The sequence below is a fragment of the Hemibagrus wyckioides genome, linkage group LG11, assembly GCF_019097595.1.
Source record: "Hemibagrus wyckioides isolate EC202008001 linkage group LG11, SWU_Hwy_1.0, whole genome shotgun sequence".
NCBI lineage: Eukaryota > Metazoa > Chordata > Actinopteri > Siluriformes > Bagridae > Hemibagrus > Hemibagrus wyckioides.
The window spans coordinates 18,761,254-18,776,868 of record NC_080720.1 but is presented as its reverse complement, the minus strand read 5'-3'; the positions used below and the strand labels follow the sequence as shown (position 1 = coordinate 18,776,868).

The 15,615-nt window shown below is 36.8% G+C and overlaps 1 protein-coding gene across 2 annotated transcripts; it reads right to left on the bottom strand.

Annotated features, from left to right (window-relative positions):
• Positions 1 to 5,074: 5,074 nt before the first annotated feature.
• Positions 5,075 to 14,639, bottom strand: soat2 (sterol O-acyltransferase 2). 2 transcript variants are annotated; one of them, XM_058403883.1, is made up of 16 exons: positions 14,480 to 14,639; positions 12,604 to 12,762; positions 12,449 to 12,495; positions 12,174 to 12,325; positions 12,026 to 12,076; positions 11,828 to 11,935; positions 11,433 to 11,715; positions 9,685 to 9,760; positions 9,000 to 9,084; positions 8,845 to 8,890; positions 8,600 to 8,729; positions 7,578 to 7,675; positions 6,991 to 7,089; positions 6,767 to 6,902; positions 6,429 to 6,574; positions 5,075 to 6,137 (listed from the first exon to the last, which is right to left on the bottom strand). In XM_058403883.1, exons 2-16 carry the CDS (start codon positions 12,701 to 12,703, stop codon positions 6,081 to 6,083), a joined length of 1,614 nt encoding a protein of 537 aa, XP_058259866.1. In that variant the 5' UTR covers positions 12,704 to 12,762; positions 14,480 to 14,639; the 3' UTR covers positions 5,075 to 6,080. The 2 variants fall into 2 exon arrangements, with proteins under 2 accessions (XP_058259866.1, XP_058259868.1); XM_058403885.1 differs by having other exon boundaries at positions 8,600 to 8,660.
• Between the last annotated feature and the right edge of the window lie 976 nt (positions 14,640 to 15,615).

Below are 15,615 nucleotides of genomic sequence, written 5' to 3'. Positions count from 1 at the left end.
TGCACCTTAATATTTCATATATGTACAGCCTATAAGCTCTATATCTATTCTATTTGTCCACATTTATCCCTTAGGTCGCTTTCAGGCAAGGCATTTTGGAGTATTACAATGGCTTAAGTACACAGGTTTCACATTGTGGCACAGATAGAACCAAGTCTAAGGACTGTTTGGGCCCCAGGAAGAAATTATCAAGAGGCCATCCTTACATTTTCCTCCTCTTTAGATGCCTATATAAAGTATCAGAAATCCACAAAACGTTTTGGAATTGAAACTATTTTTATAGCTTAATAGAAATATACTGTTCAACCCCAGAAAGATAGCAAGCTAAGATAGATATACTAAATTAAAAATATATGGAAATGTATGATGAGCCAGCTATAGAATAACTTTGAAAGTTTTACTATTACATTCGGCATGCTAGATGTAGTGCCAGAGCTTCCCAATTAGATAAACCATTGTTACATTTCGTAAAGTCTTGGGTTTTATGTCTCTGTATAATTTAAAAGACCAAGATATCCATACAATCTGAGCAACATGATAAACTATACCAACAAAGCTAGCTAAATAATTATTGTCACTTGTCCAGTTATTTTGTTATGAGTAATGTCCCTACTGTAATGTCTGTAATGTGTGTAACCTACTGAACCAGTGTTAATGTTTTCAATGATAGAGACTTAAAGCACTTTTGTATGTCGCTCTGGATAAGAGCGCCTGCCAAATGCCAGAAATGTAAATGTAAATGTCCCATCATAGTTCTGCTTCCTCTTTTCCACATCTTGTTTTCTCTTTCTTTGCTCGCTTCCAGATAGATAAGTTCACTTTATTCAAAATAAACTTCCACAATGTTCCACGTGCTAGAAAAGTTCTTTTTCTCAGTGTAATGTGTGGCAAATCATACAATCTACTGCAGAGCCTAGTACAGAATGTTAAGCCTGGTGACTGCAGTTATATTGAGCTGACTCTGACACTTCCCGGCACTATTACAATGCACATGGCTAGGAAAGATTAAGCTGTACTGGCAGGAAGTGCCTGTGGTTGTAAGAAAGGGAATAACACTTCCAAGCACATTGAAGACACATGTTAATGTATTTACTAATGAGCTTCACAGCATGAAGGATATTAGAGTGAAAATCTGCATTAAATCAGACAGTATGCCTAAAATGCCAGAAAACTAGACCAGTTTATGCTGTTAAGTTCAAATTTAAGGCCGAGCTGAACCAGATTTTCGAATCACAAGTGCTGAAACCAGGCAGTGTGTGTGTCTGGGCTGTACCTGGTGTCCCAGTTATTAAGTAAGGTGGAACGGTTTGTCTCAAAGAGACTTCAAAGTGACTGTGAATGCATTTTTAGCTTCTGAATGGTATCCACTTCCACTGATTGCTGACCTCTGCTCTGGTCTGTTTTGGTCAGAAATTCAGTACTTGCTTATTACTTACACAGAACAAGTACAGAGGAGAGATGACCATTTAAAGTCATACATGGTGAAAAGGAACAAGCTCACTGTTCAGTCTGGTTGCATTCTGGAGGGCCGTCAAGCTATAATATCTCCACCCCTAAGAATAACTGCACACAGGACACTGCAGAATAGTGAGAATAAAGGAGATTGCTTGCATTTACTTCTGGTGGCCAGGGTTAGATGCAGCAATTGAATAGAACATTACTCCTGTTTCTTGTCAGAAACAGAGAAACATGCCAGGTTTGCAGTATTCATGGGACTTCCCACGAGTTATGGCAAAGAATTCGGACAATAAATACACCGAACATGGGCTATAAGGGTAGCAGCAATACCTTTAGTGTAAATAAAATAATTTATATTTATGGCTTTATCTGTTCAGTGGCTTAGACAAGGAAAGCTATGATGCATCAGAGAAAGATGTGAAAAGAAAGCATATTATGAGATGCAACATACTTTGTCTTTGTCAGGCTTAAACCTGCAGCCATCATGTTTTCCGACTGACATTTAAACAGTACAACTTAATAGCCATTGCAATAATACTCACTTCCCAGGGATTCCTGATATTATAATCAGTTGTCTCTAGTCTAGTTCCCTCAGTGTCACTATACAAGCTTCCACCCTTCTAAGAAAGCTTTTTAGTAAACATTGGAAAATGGCTGTGAGGATCTGTGCCAAATTAGCCACAAGTGCACAAGAAGTTGGGCACTGATCTTGGCCAGGACATTGGGCCTGGTGCATAGCTGTCATTCCAATTTATCCCAAACTTAATAGGTACATGCCAACCTTGGCAAACCATGTATTCATGTCTTTATTTTGTACACATGGCATTGTCATGATGGAACTTGTTCGGGCCCCTTGGTTCCAGTGCAAAAAAATCTAAATATTCAGTATACACAAACATTCTAAAGTTTGAGAAAGACCTACAAATGGCTGTTTATACTTTTGACCATATAAGTATCATTTTTTATAAGTAAATGACGAGCAGTTATGAAAAGTATAACAGCTGAACAACCTTTTCAAGAGTTTGTGTCTATTTTTGGTTGTTTTGAGTTGTTCGAGCTACTTGTGAGTGATAATGGTCCACAGCTGTTTTCAGAAGAATTCCAGTTGTTTCCAAACACCAATGGAGTTAATCAGCAGCCTATTGCACAGCAAATAACAGCCTTGCTATATCCAGACAATGAAACAAGCTCTTCATTCATCTTAAGGCAATAGCTTTCTTAACCAACAACTCAACACATTTCTGTTGACATATAAAAACACTCCTCAAGCAACCACAAGGCTCACATGAGCCTCAGCCATGTTGAATAGACACAGCAAAGATCTAAGCTGTGAAGCTAAGCACAGGAACTTTGGTAAAAGTGAGTGCTCTCAGTTGGAACTTCTGCAAAAGGACAAAATCAATCCAAGCTATTGTTGTGTAGACTGGTACTACAAAGTTCAAACCCAAAATGATATGATCTGGAGAACACATGTAGAAAAATTACCGTTATTAATAAAACCCAACAATGATTTACTCCATGTGTGAACCCTTGACTCCTTACCAGATATCTACCTTAACCAGGATCTGATTGGAACAACTTCCTCTCCGTAAAAAATGGAGTACCACAAAATGCCAGAGAAGGTTATTTACCCAAGATCTGGGAGAACATGAAAATGCAGCAACATGGCTACATGCTAAAGAACAAGGAGGCTTTCATCATAATCTCCAGTAATGGATTTGGGAAACTAGTGTCTGAGTGTGCTGCTGGTGAAGAACCCAGATGTTCAGTCTTATGTCGCATATGCATGGATGATACTAGAATCATCAGGGTCTCCTGACAGTTAGGTGAACACTTTTCTATTCCATCACTCAGGAGCCACGATCTTGCATTTTGGTTGGATGCCAGGTGGTAGAATAAGCAGTAATGGTATTCAGATATGGACTTTTAAAATGAGATAAAGAAGTATAGCCATGTAGGCCCTGGGGGATAGCATTCCATAGTTTGTAAGCCATAGCACTAAAGGATCTGCACCCAACTGATGTTTGTCTGTACTACCAGCAAACCAGAACTGTGGTGTTAGAGTTTATTAGTAGAATTTATACAGGTATCCATCGTAACTCTAGGGTAATGGGTGTAATGTGTATGGAATGCTTTGTATGAGTAATTTAAGTACTCTAGCAGCTGAGTTTTAAATGTGTTGGAGTCTAATTACGGTTTTACCAGGAATACCAAAGAATAGAAAATTACAGTAATCTAAGCATGAGGTTATGAAAGCTTGAACCACGATTTCAGCATCTTCCAAACTAAGAATTGAATGGGTTGAATGTTGCTGTGACAAAAGAGATTTTCATGAGTGAATAAATCTGGGATTTCAGTGAAAGTGTACTATGTCAAATCACAGGTCTACCAAGCTGCCACTGCTGGGTCCCTGAGCAAGGCTCTTAACCCTCAGTTGCTCAGCTGTATAAAATGAGATAAATTGTAAGTTGCTCTGGATAAGAGTGTCTGCCAAATGACAGAAATGTAAATGTAAATGAATTGTGTTAATGATCATACCTAGATTATAAACATTTGTAGAGATCCCTAGGTTTCTGTTTACAAGATAAGAGCAAGAGCTGTGTTGCACCATGTACTCAGAAAAATCTGACTCTTACCTGCATAACAGTAGAGACTACCATGCTTACTAATGATCTTTACTTTGGATGTCTACCACAGTATTTTGTAAAAATGAAATTTTGCAATCAGGCTTTCAGCTTGAATTTTTTTTTATATTTAGCTTCTGTTGCTGTTAACACTCAAATAAAAAGTCCAAAGAGCTGCCAGTGCCAGTGACACAAGCTATCTTTTTGGCTGAAAAATTAAAACAAATCTATCACAGAGATAAGGTGCAGCAAAAAGATGTCTAAAACACACACTTGCTTTTCAGGGTTTACGCAATGTAATTAGCTGCAAATATACACTTTAGTAGAAAATACAAGCATGATACATGCATACAAATACCCAAAACATGCAAAACATTCTATTGGAAACTAACCAGAGACTAAATGGCTGATCAGTCACACAATTATGCTGTTCCTGGCAGAATTTAACTGATAAATGTTGATCCTATTCCTTGTTAGAAAGCTCTGATAACCTGTCTTCTAGGCAGTTTAAAGCTGTAAGCATTCTATTCATGACAACACATTGATTATGTCTTACTAGTAATTCTCAAAATCTTAAGAACTAATGAATATTAAATGGATCAGTGCAGTAGAAAGGAAGAAACAACAAGCCCATAAATAGCATTTCTTCACATGGATAGAAACACCTCTTGGAAAATGATGCTTTCAGGTCCTTCTCCCTTGTTTCATTACAACCACATTGAGTATGGCTTAGGGCTGTCATTGGGCAGTGATTACATTTCATTGTGGCACGACAGCAATACACAGATGAAAGTGAATTACAGGGAATTACATCATTTCGCCTTAATTCTTAAAAAAGCAATCCTGGGTTGATTGATTTCCACTGACTAGATCAAGTGATGTAAGAGCAAAGCAATGAAGGTTTTGCTTTTCTGTGTGGCACATTGTCTGCATGTCATATGTATGTCAAAATATTGTAAGAATCAATGGTTCTTGCCACTGGCCAGGTTAAGGATTACAATGAATTTTGGAAAAGTTCAGGCTTGTCCTGCTACAAAATGTGTTTTTTTTTTTTTCAGTGCCTTCTTTTACAGTACAAGAAGAGAATTTCGCTTTGGTTAAATATTATCACTAATCATTTAAAGCGTATGTGAATAATATCTGGTCACGTAATTCATTATCATTCTTATTTTAGGCATTTTATTATTTGTAGTAGAGCCACAAAGCACGTACAATTATTTACAATTAAAAAAATATACAAGCATGAGGACAAGTACTATGTCTCCTCATACATCACACTTATTAGAGATTTTGATGCAATATTTCAGAAGTACATATCAGTAAGCAACATGGTTAACAAGTTACAAGAAGCCAGAAGGTGAGGATGAAGAAGAACACTGATTAAACAGACAGATATGAGATGCTTCTTTTTGTTTCTCATTAAAAAAAAAAAATCTTTAAAGACATTAAACTGTCACGCTTTAACATATTGGGACTGTTTTTCAATCTTGATTTATGTATGTAACATGAATTATCTAGCAGGATAATAAATACATTATATGGCAAAATTTGTAAACACCTGACCATTGCATTCATATATGCTTAGTCTAACCTTCTGTTCTTTTATAATAACATGCTCTATGCAGGGAGTATCAGTGAGGTCAGGCACTAATTTGGGCAGTCCCAAAGATGTTCAGTGAGTTGATGTCAAGTGTCTGTACCAGAACAGTCTTGGGCCTTACTGTTCCAGTGAAGGGAAGTTGTATTGCTACAAAATACAGTGGCATCCTATGCAGTTATGTGTTTCCAACAAGGAAAGCTCATATATGGGTGTGATGGTCAGGTGTCTGCAAACCTTACTGTGCCATATAGTGTCAATTAATGAGGTGATGATGAGAGATGGATGATGAAGATGATGATAATGATGATGATGAAGATGTTGATCATGGGCTGTATATTGCCTTTTGCTCAGATAACACTGTAGAAATAGACTGTGGCAGCATTAAATAACATTAGATGTTATCCTTTATAATCACATGTCCAGGATCTTGGTGTCACTAACTCCCAGAACCCTGTCTGTATGTTGAAACAAAAAAAAACACAGAAAATGGTCATTGCTATATTAACATTATGTAAGATTTCAAATTCAATTTGCTCCTCCAGCACCATCAAGTGGACATAGCAGTACTGCTACTACTTTACAGTTATGAAGGAGCACACATCTGAGACAGAGCCAGTCTTACAGAGTTAGTTTTTACAACAACGTTTACTACAACAGACATAAAACATGCTAGTATAATCTAAAATTTGCCATAAGCTAACAATAAATTGTAGCAGTAAGTCAGGAAATGGTATTGTGTCACTTACCCCAGTACGTGGGCATTGAACCTGAGCGTTCCATTCTAGGCAGTATAAGCACACCTGTACACCTTGGCCAATGAATAGACACGTCCACATAATAACATTCCACACAGGACTCTTGCGCTTGTCATTGAGGATGAAGTTGAAAACCACTGTGATAGTAGACACGTTCTTTTTTTACTGATTATAAATGTATTAAAAAGCTGCACTTAAAGTACAAAAAAATTATGTAAGTCAGGCTTTCCACAAAACGTGTGTTAATCTATTACCTAACAGATATTGAAAACAGTTCTGTTGCCCTATATCAGGGCATTTGTGAGGTAATTTGTTGTGTTCTGTCTTACCTCCAATAATTGCGAACAGACAGAACATCACAGGGTAGAAAAAGCCAAAGCCCATAGTAAAAGTATATTCATGAACAAAAGCTGAAACTGCAAACACAGACAGCGTGGCTACTGAACGAAGACGAGGGCCTAAAAGCTGAGAAGAAGATTAACAGAATTTAGTGCTATGGACAACACGTATATAGAGATAATTATAGAAACAATTAAAATATGAAGTTTCTTACCCAGAGGAAGTCCTGGTAGGCATAATAATAGAGCCAGTCATGCACCACAACGTTCCAGGTGCGATAGTAGTTAGCAAAGGAGGTGGAGTTCCACCAGTCCTAATCACGGGAAAAAAGAGAAATTGTGATTTTTGTTTTCAATGAACTGTACACACTTAGATTTTTTGATATATGTGTGCTGGCCTGGGAAAACCCTTCACAAGGTGAAATTCTGACATTTAATTCAGGTTTTCCTGAAATAAACTTAAAATATATATATATACAGCATTATGAAGTAATTAGCCCAAAGTTCAATATGGAGAAGTTTGCATTTAAAAACTGTTAAACTGGCTGCTTACCTGTCATGTTGTTTAAATGTAAAAAGGAACATCTTTAAAATGCACATTTAAACAGTACATAAAAATATTTCTATTGTGTTTGGGTGAAAAGCATGGTATTGGTTTATTAAAGATTAGGTGTCAAAGTAAGAAACCTGATTTTTCATGCTTTTTGTCAGAAATCTTGCCAGAATTCAGGCACATCAGCATCAGATGGGTTTTCCCTGACTGGCAAACATGTGAAAAGTCTAATTGAAAAAGATTTCTCACTTTGTAAAACATCCGATCAGCAAAGCGTAGCATCTCAGCAAAGGCATTTAGCCAACAGTGCAGAAAAGCAAAAAAGGCCAGTAGGAGCATCAGCATTCCTGACAGAGACAGACAACACAAGCACATATATTTACATTAATATCAATATAGATATTCATCAATCTGTATGAAACAGCTGTTACGAGGACACACAGTTGACACACACACAGTCAAGGCATTTTTGTGCATGTGATCCACTACATATTGTTTAATATATTTATAGCCCTTCATAGCACATATAGCACTTGTACATACTGTAAAAATATTTAGAACTGCTAGACTGAATATTATGTTTATTCTGAAGTGTCACAAAGTAAAGGTACTGGTAATATGTCTCTGTTTAAAAAATATGGTAAAAGGTAGGTATGTTCATATACAGTTACCTCCAAAAGTAAGGCCAATACTTTTGTTTTCACTACACACTGAAGATATTTGGGTTTGGGGTTAAAAAAAATAATATGTATATATTTTCCCATACATGTGATTCAGCAGTGAAACATATACTTCCTTACATATAATCATGTATTCAGGTATTCAGCTCCACTGAAATATTCTATAATACTGAAGTGGGGGGAATCAATATAGTTTGCAAATAAATAAAAAAATAAAAAAATAAAATTGTGATTGCAATTGTGATTGGGGTATACAGAATACAGATAAGCAAAGACATATCACAGAAGACTTGCAGCTGTAACTGCAGCTGGTGGTATAGTTCTAGCAAGTATTGGCCCAGAGGACTGGGTACAAACAGTAAGAATCAATAAATGTCAGCTTTTTTTGTTTAATTAATCTTTGAAAATGCCATATTGTATAAATCCATTTGTACAAAATATTAAAATGAAGTACATTACAGTTTCAGATTGTAATACTATATAATCTTGTACTTTTACCTGTATAGAAGAAAGATAACAGGTGTGTGTGTGTGTGTGTGTGTGTGTGTGTGTGTGTGTGTGTGTGTGTGTGTGTAGGTCTGTGGTATATACCTGGTAAAGTCGAGTGAAACACAGCCAGGACCAGAGTGCGCCGGGTGAATGGCTGATTGTTCTTATTCATGTAGACAGGGATGCACAGACGTACCAGGATAAAGTAAAGGTAAAACAGACTTCCCAAAATCTACAGCAATATGGAGGGTTCAGTAAAACAATATATATATATTATTACAGAATTATCAATACATTCAGCAGTGATTTCAAGTGAATAGTATGATTAAAATCTGAAACTTGGTCACCATTGCAAAGTTCCTCCTCACATAGTTCCATCTGATGTAAGGGTTTCTAGGAATGAATACCTCAATTTTATGTTGGTTGTAACTTCGTCATGCTAGTTGTCTTTGCGAATAAGTTAGCAGATTGATCTAGTGATTAATAATTGATGGATATTTACCGTGGGTATGTCTCTCTGTAGATCAGAGTTGGGCAAAACAGGTAGTACAGATAGCTGTGAAGTGTAGGGAATCTGTCAACTTCGTCTGGAAATCACACAATTAAACAATTAGAGATTTATCACAGTTTAATCCAAGGCAGTATTTTCAGTACCCAGATTTTGGTATGGACATTATTTTAAGTAATGCATACATTCAAACATTCAATCAGGGTCATGGTGAAACCAGAGCCTATACTGGGAACACTGAATATAGTCAGAATACATAGTGGATCGGTCATCGTTCACACACTCATACATTCATTTAAAGTAGACAATTCAGCTAAATGGAATTAGAGGTTTTTGGGAGTAACCCCATGCAGACACAGGAAGAAAAGGTAAAATACTAAACAAACAGTAACCCAAGGTCATAACTGAACCTGAGACCCTGTAGCTGTGATGTGGCAATACTACCCACTGTGCCATGCTGCCTTCTATTCAAACAATGTATTTCAAATTGTTTCAGTAAGATTCCCAAAACATATCTAAACTATTTTTTTTTTGTTCTAAACCAACTAAATCATGCAGTGCTTGTTTTTTGGCATTTCAAAGCTGGGAAAAAGTAAACATTTGGTCCATCTAAGGGTCGCAGAGGACTGAATTGAAAAGCAGTGTTAGACGCTTTAGTAAGCAAGTTAAGTAGAGTTACCTTTCTTTGATTTGGCTCTGTGGACTGCCACCACCACCTCCCGAATAAAGGAATAGCTCTTCATCAGGAATCGTATCTGGAATAAAGCATTTAGAAAGTTTAATGTTTATCCTAGTCTTTAGCAAACAATGTTTTACTAATATAATTATTGAGTCACTCCTGAACATGTCACTATACACCTTTGTCATTTTTAAGCTGTGAACCTCCTGTTGTATCACGTCTCAACCATGTCTGCCACCATCTTGAGGCGACTTTTGTTTTGTGACATGGCATTTGTTTTGTGGCATTATCGTATTGGAAGTAGTCATAAAAAAGGGTACATTTTGGTCATGAAGGGATCCACATGGTCAGCAACAAAAATTAAATAGACTGTGGCATTCAAGCCATGATTGATTGGGATTAACAAACCATAAATGTGCCAAAAAAGCACACCACTACACCCTCTCCACCAGCCTGGACTGTTGACACAAGGCAGTCATCCTGTCGCCACCAATTTCTGACCCTACCATCTGTGTGACTCAGCAGAAACCAAGATTCATCAGACCAGGCTACATTTTTCCAGTAGTCAACTGTACACTTATGGTGAGCCTGTGCCCACTGCAGCCTCAGCTTTCTGTTCTTAGCTGACAGAAGTGGAATCTAATATGGTCTTCTGCTGTTGTAGGCCATCAGCCTCAAGGTTTGATGTTTAATGCACTCTGGGATGTTCTTCTGTTCACCACATCTGTACTGACTGGTTATCTGAACTTTTCTGCCAATTTGAACCAGAATAGACATGATCTGTTGACCTCTCTCATCAACCAGGTATTTTTCTCTGCAGATCTGCTACACTGGATGTTTTTTCTTTATTGTACCATTCTGAGTAAACTCTAGAGACTGTTGTGTGTGAAAATCCCATGAGATCAGCAGTTAAACAAATAGTGTTTGACACCAACAATCATGCCACAGTCAAACTAACCAAGACCGCATCTTTCCCCATTTTGATGGCCCATTTCTACATGATTTTATGCAGCCACATGATTATGCTGCCAAATGACTGGCTGATAAGATAATTGCATGAATGAGTAGGTGTGTAGCTGTTCCTAATAAACTGCCTGTGAGTGTACTTCTGATAATGTGATAAGTTTACCCTAGCAATAAACACTTAATTCCTGCCACCTTCATAGACCTCCGGACCTCTAGTGAATTAAACATTATCTTATACTTATCTCATTACTCATCGCTTATCTATTATCTTTCCTTTTCACTGTATGACTATGTACTATATTATCAATTCTCTCTATGCGTTTTTCCTTATCTCCTTTTCACGTTTGTGAACTCCACTGTAATCTCCTCGATTCTCTCTATAGTGTGTTTCTCTTCTAGCCTTTGACCCCCTTTTTGCTGATTAGACCAGTCGTTGTTGGAATTGCATTATGAACATGGCTATATTGTACTGCTTTCTTTGTCTAAACACATTTGTTAATTTATTATAAGTGCTTGCCTTACCTGTATGGCAACATTGTGTAAAACGGCTAATGTTAGAATGTTTGTCATTAACCTAATAACAACAGTAAATGGCGGACACTGACAGATAGTGAATTCACGGAGCATGAAGCAGGACCATGTGTTATTATCAGACTCAAGTCATGGTTTCTGGCTAACCATTTAAAAAGTGAGGTTCTGCAAACATCATCTGGGCTGAAAAATCCCAGAACTGAGTCACATATAAATGACAAATACTAATTACTATTGTATTATCTCAGTACCTGTTCAGGGATGATGATGAGCCGTGATGCTGGGGGCAACTGGTAGTGCAGGACTACATACACAGGAAAATATCCCAGCACAGTAATTTCTGCTGCCAGCAGCACCATAGTTGTTGCTATTGATATTGGCATCTTCCACTGGTAACTACTGTGCAATTCCCTCCACTGCTTCAGAATATAGTACGGTCCAAACAGGGTATAACAGAACATGATAAGCCATGCCCATATGACAGTGCCCAGCTGACCAAAGGCATAGAAGAACAAGTCAAAATCTAGAACCAACCTGAAATAAGGAAAGAATGTGTCAGATTCAATTAAAGAAAGTTTTACAATGACTCCTATTACAAACTCAATTTTTGTAATTAATAGATATAGAATAGGTATGGCCAACACACCTGCCCTGGTCAATGTAATCCACTGCCAATGTGCTGATGATGAAGAGGAAGAGAGCAGCAACAAACATGTGATAAATGGTTCGGATGTGACTGATCTCAAACAGCTCGCTAGAGAAATGTAAATTACATTTTAGAATATTTTCCTATAAATATTCTCTGCATTTCTGGTATACAGTAGTCATTTCTATTCGCACTTACTCAAGCATGGACTGTCTGGCCACAAAAACCTTTCCATCCTGCATTCTACGCCTGAAATCATAAAGATTCATTTAATGTATTTTTTTACATTGTAGTTGATATTACTGTAAAGATCTGAAAAAATAGTGGTGACATTTTACTATTATACCTCCTATCATTTCCATCAGTCTGTTGCTGTGTATTCTGAACTGCATTTGAATGCTCACTTTGGGAGAACGACTGCAGTGAGTCTGTAAGCACTTTGTCCAACACTTCACTCATCTGAGCTTTTACTTGCTCAATGACCTCTGCTTTTATCTTCTGTTTAAGGAAGAGTGATATATCAGCATGTCTTCTGATCACATAGTTTGTTTTAAAGCAGATAAGGGGCAACATGACCTGCAAGGCCATACAATAGCTCATAGATTTTTAAACTTCTCTTACCTCTACATGCCTTGTCCACTGTATCGTATCTTCTGAATTAAACTTGTCTGCAAATATACACATTTCTGCTCACTGACCAAAGCACTTCACCATAATAATATTATAGTTATGTTTTTATTTTAAACGATTGAAAGATGTGTGGAATTGATACCCACCCTGTCTGGCAGGCCTGTTCTCTGTGGGAGAAGGATTTCTATGAGATGCCAGGCCACTGGTGCGATTCACTACATTACTGCTTGTCTTGCTGGTTGCCATGGTTATTCTAGTTGCAGAATCTTTTACCTGGAATTAGTTAGACTTGAGTTGCATCTAGGCTGCAAACAGAAAAAAAACTTGCTGATATGTTTGCATTACCATCATACAAAGAGAAAAGCATATAACAGAAAGCTTTCCTGTGAAGTCTGTCAAAGTGCGTGTGTGTTAACCTAAGGTTACCTGTGATGTTATTCCATGGCATTGTCCTCAGTCACTGAGAGGTTATCACATAATGTAAACAATGTTTAGTATTAGTGTGTACTTAAGAGTGCACTGCTTGTGTACATTGTATACACTATATATCAATGCTGTAGATATGTCCTGACTGAGTGTGTGTCTGAGACAGCACAACATATTGATATATAAATAAGCAGAAGTGACAGTGTCAGCATTCCCTGATCCTGCAGTCTATGTGGGAATGTCTGACTGGTATGCTGTGATATTCCAGTTAAAGTGTTATTATTGTTGCAGTGATAATGTTTGATACCACATGAACATAAAAAATTGGAATAATGAGGTTCTGACCCACAACAGTGTCATACAAGTTTTGTTTTTTTTGTTTTTTTTTTACATTTGTTTTAGCAAAATTCTGTTCATTCATTCAATGATTAGTTCATTTATTTCATATCCTAGGAACACTGGAATGTGAGGCAGTGAGTTATTAATGTCTACAGGAAATTTAGCATAGCCAATCCATCTACCTCCTTTCTTTCTGGACAGTGGAAGGAAACCAGAGAACTTGGTGGAAAAACATGTGAACAACTGGGAGAATATCTGATCACGGATTAGATTTTTTATTATTTTGAATATTTATAGCATTTCCAAAAAAGAAGCTAGATTTAACCATATAATTGCAAGGTATAATGGTTTATTATAGTTTTAAAAGAATAGAGCACTTACTACTGACCTTTCATGTATTTCACCAAATGATACAAACACTACATGGTCAAACATTTTGGACACCTGACCATCACATTCATATGTGGTTCTTCCCCAAACTTTTACTACAAAGGATAGAATCGTACAGAATGTCTTTGTATACTGCAGCATTACCTTTTACCTTTCATGGAATCTAACAGGCGGTAACATGTTCCAGCATGACAATGTCTATGAAGACATGATTTGCCAAGTCTGGTGTGGAAGAACTCACAGCCTGCACAGAGCCTTGACCTTAACCCCATTGAACATCTCTTTGCCCCGAGATCAGTGCCCGATCTCACTAATGCTCAAGTGGGTGAATGACCACAAGTACACACAGAGATGCTCCGAAATCAAGTGGAAATCCTTCACAGATATGTAAAAGGTTATTATAAGAGCAACGGGAAACTAAATTAGAAATGGGATGTTCAAAAAGCAAAAATGCGTATGATGATCAAGTTTCCACACTCTGTAGGATATATAAAGAATTTGGGTGCATTCAAGATCTTCAAATGTGTAGTACAAGAATTTTAATACTGAGTTTCCCTTTTTAATAAACTATTGCCTGCAAGGAACATTTATTTATCTGTATCTACACATCCAGAAAAGAATTATTGAATCAATTAATTAATAACGACTGCATTTTGTGGAAAAAAAGATTGTTAACTTTCTTATAGTTGCTTAAAACTAGTTAGTAAAACATTATTACTGATCAACAAAGGACAATCTTTAAGATTTTAAGTTATTCAGCTAATTTCCTCTTAACTGTGTAATACGAAAAAGATATCTATAGAAAAATATTCAAAAATTCTTTTTAAGTCTTAAATCCAAGTGGTTTAGAAAGAGGCTTAAACTCACCTTTTACATGATCCTCTTGGTTAAACCTTCTGCATCTTTCCCTTGGTGCACCAGGATTATCTGGTGTGTTTGTGTGGGTGTGTGTGTCTGTGTGTCTTTCTTTTAGAATTCTGTCCTTTTGATTCCCTATCCTTGACTTTGTCCCATGTCCCAAGTCCACGTGATGGCTCAGCTATCTCTACTCTCTCAGCAGTATGTTCCCTCTTATTGATCTGTTTGGGAATCTAACCCCTATTTTACTAACCTTTGCTGCATACATTATACTCACTTTCAACAGAGTCTTGTGTTTTCTCACTTTTTCTGCTTCCCATTCTCTCTCTTTCTTATCCAACATTTAAAATTAATCAAGGCCTTATGAAATCAAGGGCTTGATTATATTATCTACAATTATCTGAATCTTCAGTAAAGGGAACAATGAAATAGCAGCATAATGTTCTCTGTTAAGAACATTATCTTCCAAAGGGAGAACTGCTCAAAAAGTCATAACAATCATACTGCACGATTGTTGAACGTTAGTGGCACTTGGCTTTGAATAAGTTTGAACTTTAGATCCATTTCCTGTCTTTATGGCACCTTTAATAGGCCAGTATGTGTCTATGGTATGCCTTATATAAAAATGGATTACAGTATTAACAAATCATCATACAAAAGAGAAAAAACAGTTAATAACACACATTAGCTATAGCAGTTAGTTTTCAAGAATAAGAATAACAAAAATGAATATTAATAATAACAATAACAATTATAATAATGGTTATAAAGAAGTATGACAAGTCTCTTGTATTTATAAGGCTTTTTATACCACCGCATTTCATCATCCTGTGTGTCTGTATTTTGTACAGCATGGTTCTGTATTTGGTCCTAGTCTGTGTTTTCATGTAATCCACCACAGTTTACTGATACAGTGTTATTCTCTCTGTCACATGGGCACCAGGTAGTGAAGTTATAGTTAATTATTGGATTATACAGTAACACAGCAGTGGTGAGACTGATAGTGCAGATAATAATGAGCTCATGTTCAGACACAAATAGGTTTGTAATTTTGTTTTTTCTAAAATCTTGTGTTAAGAATTATACATTTGACAACCCTAATGCAAGAGAAATGAATCAGAATCAATTCTATTTTCCATTGCTAA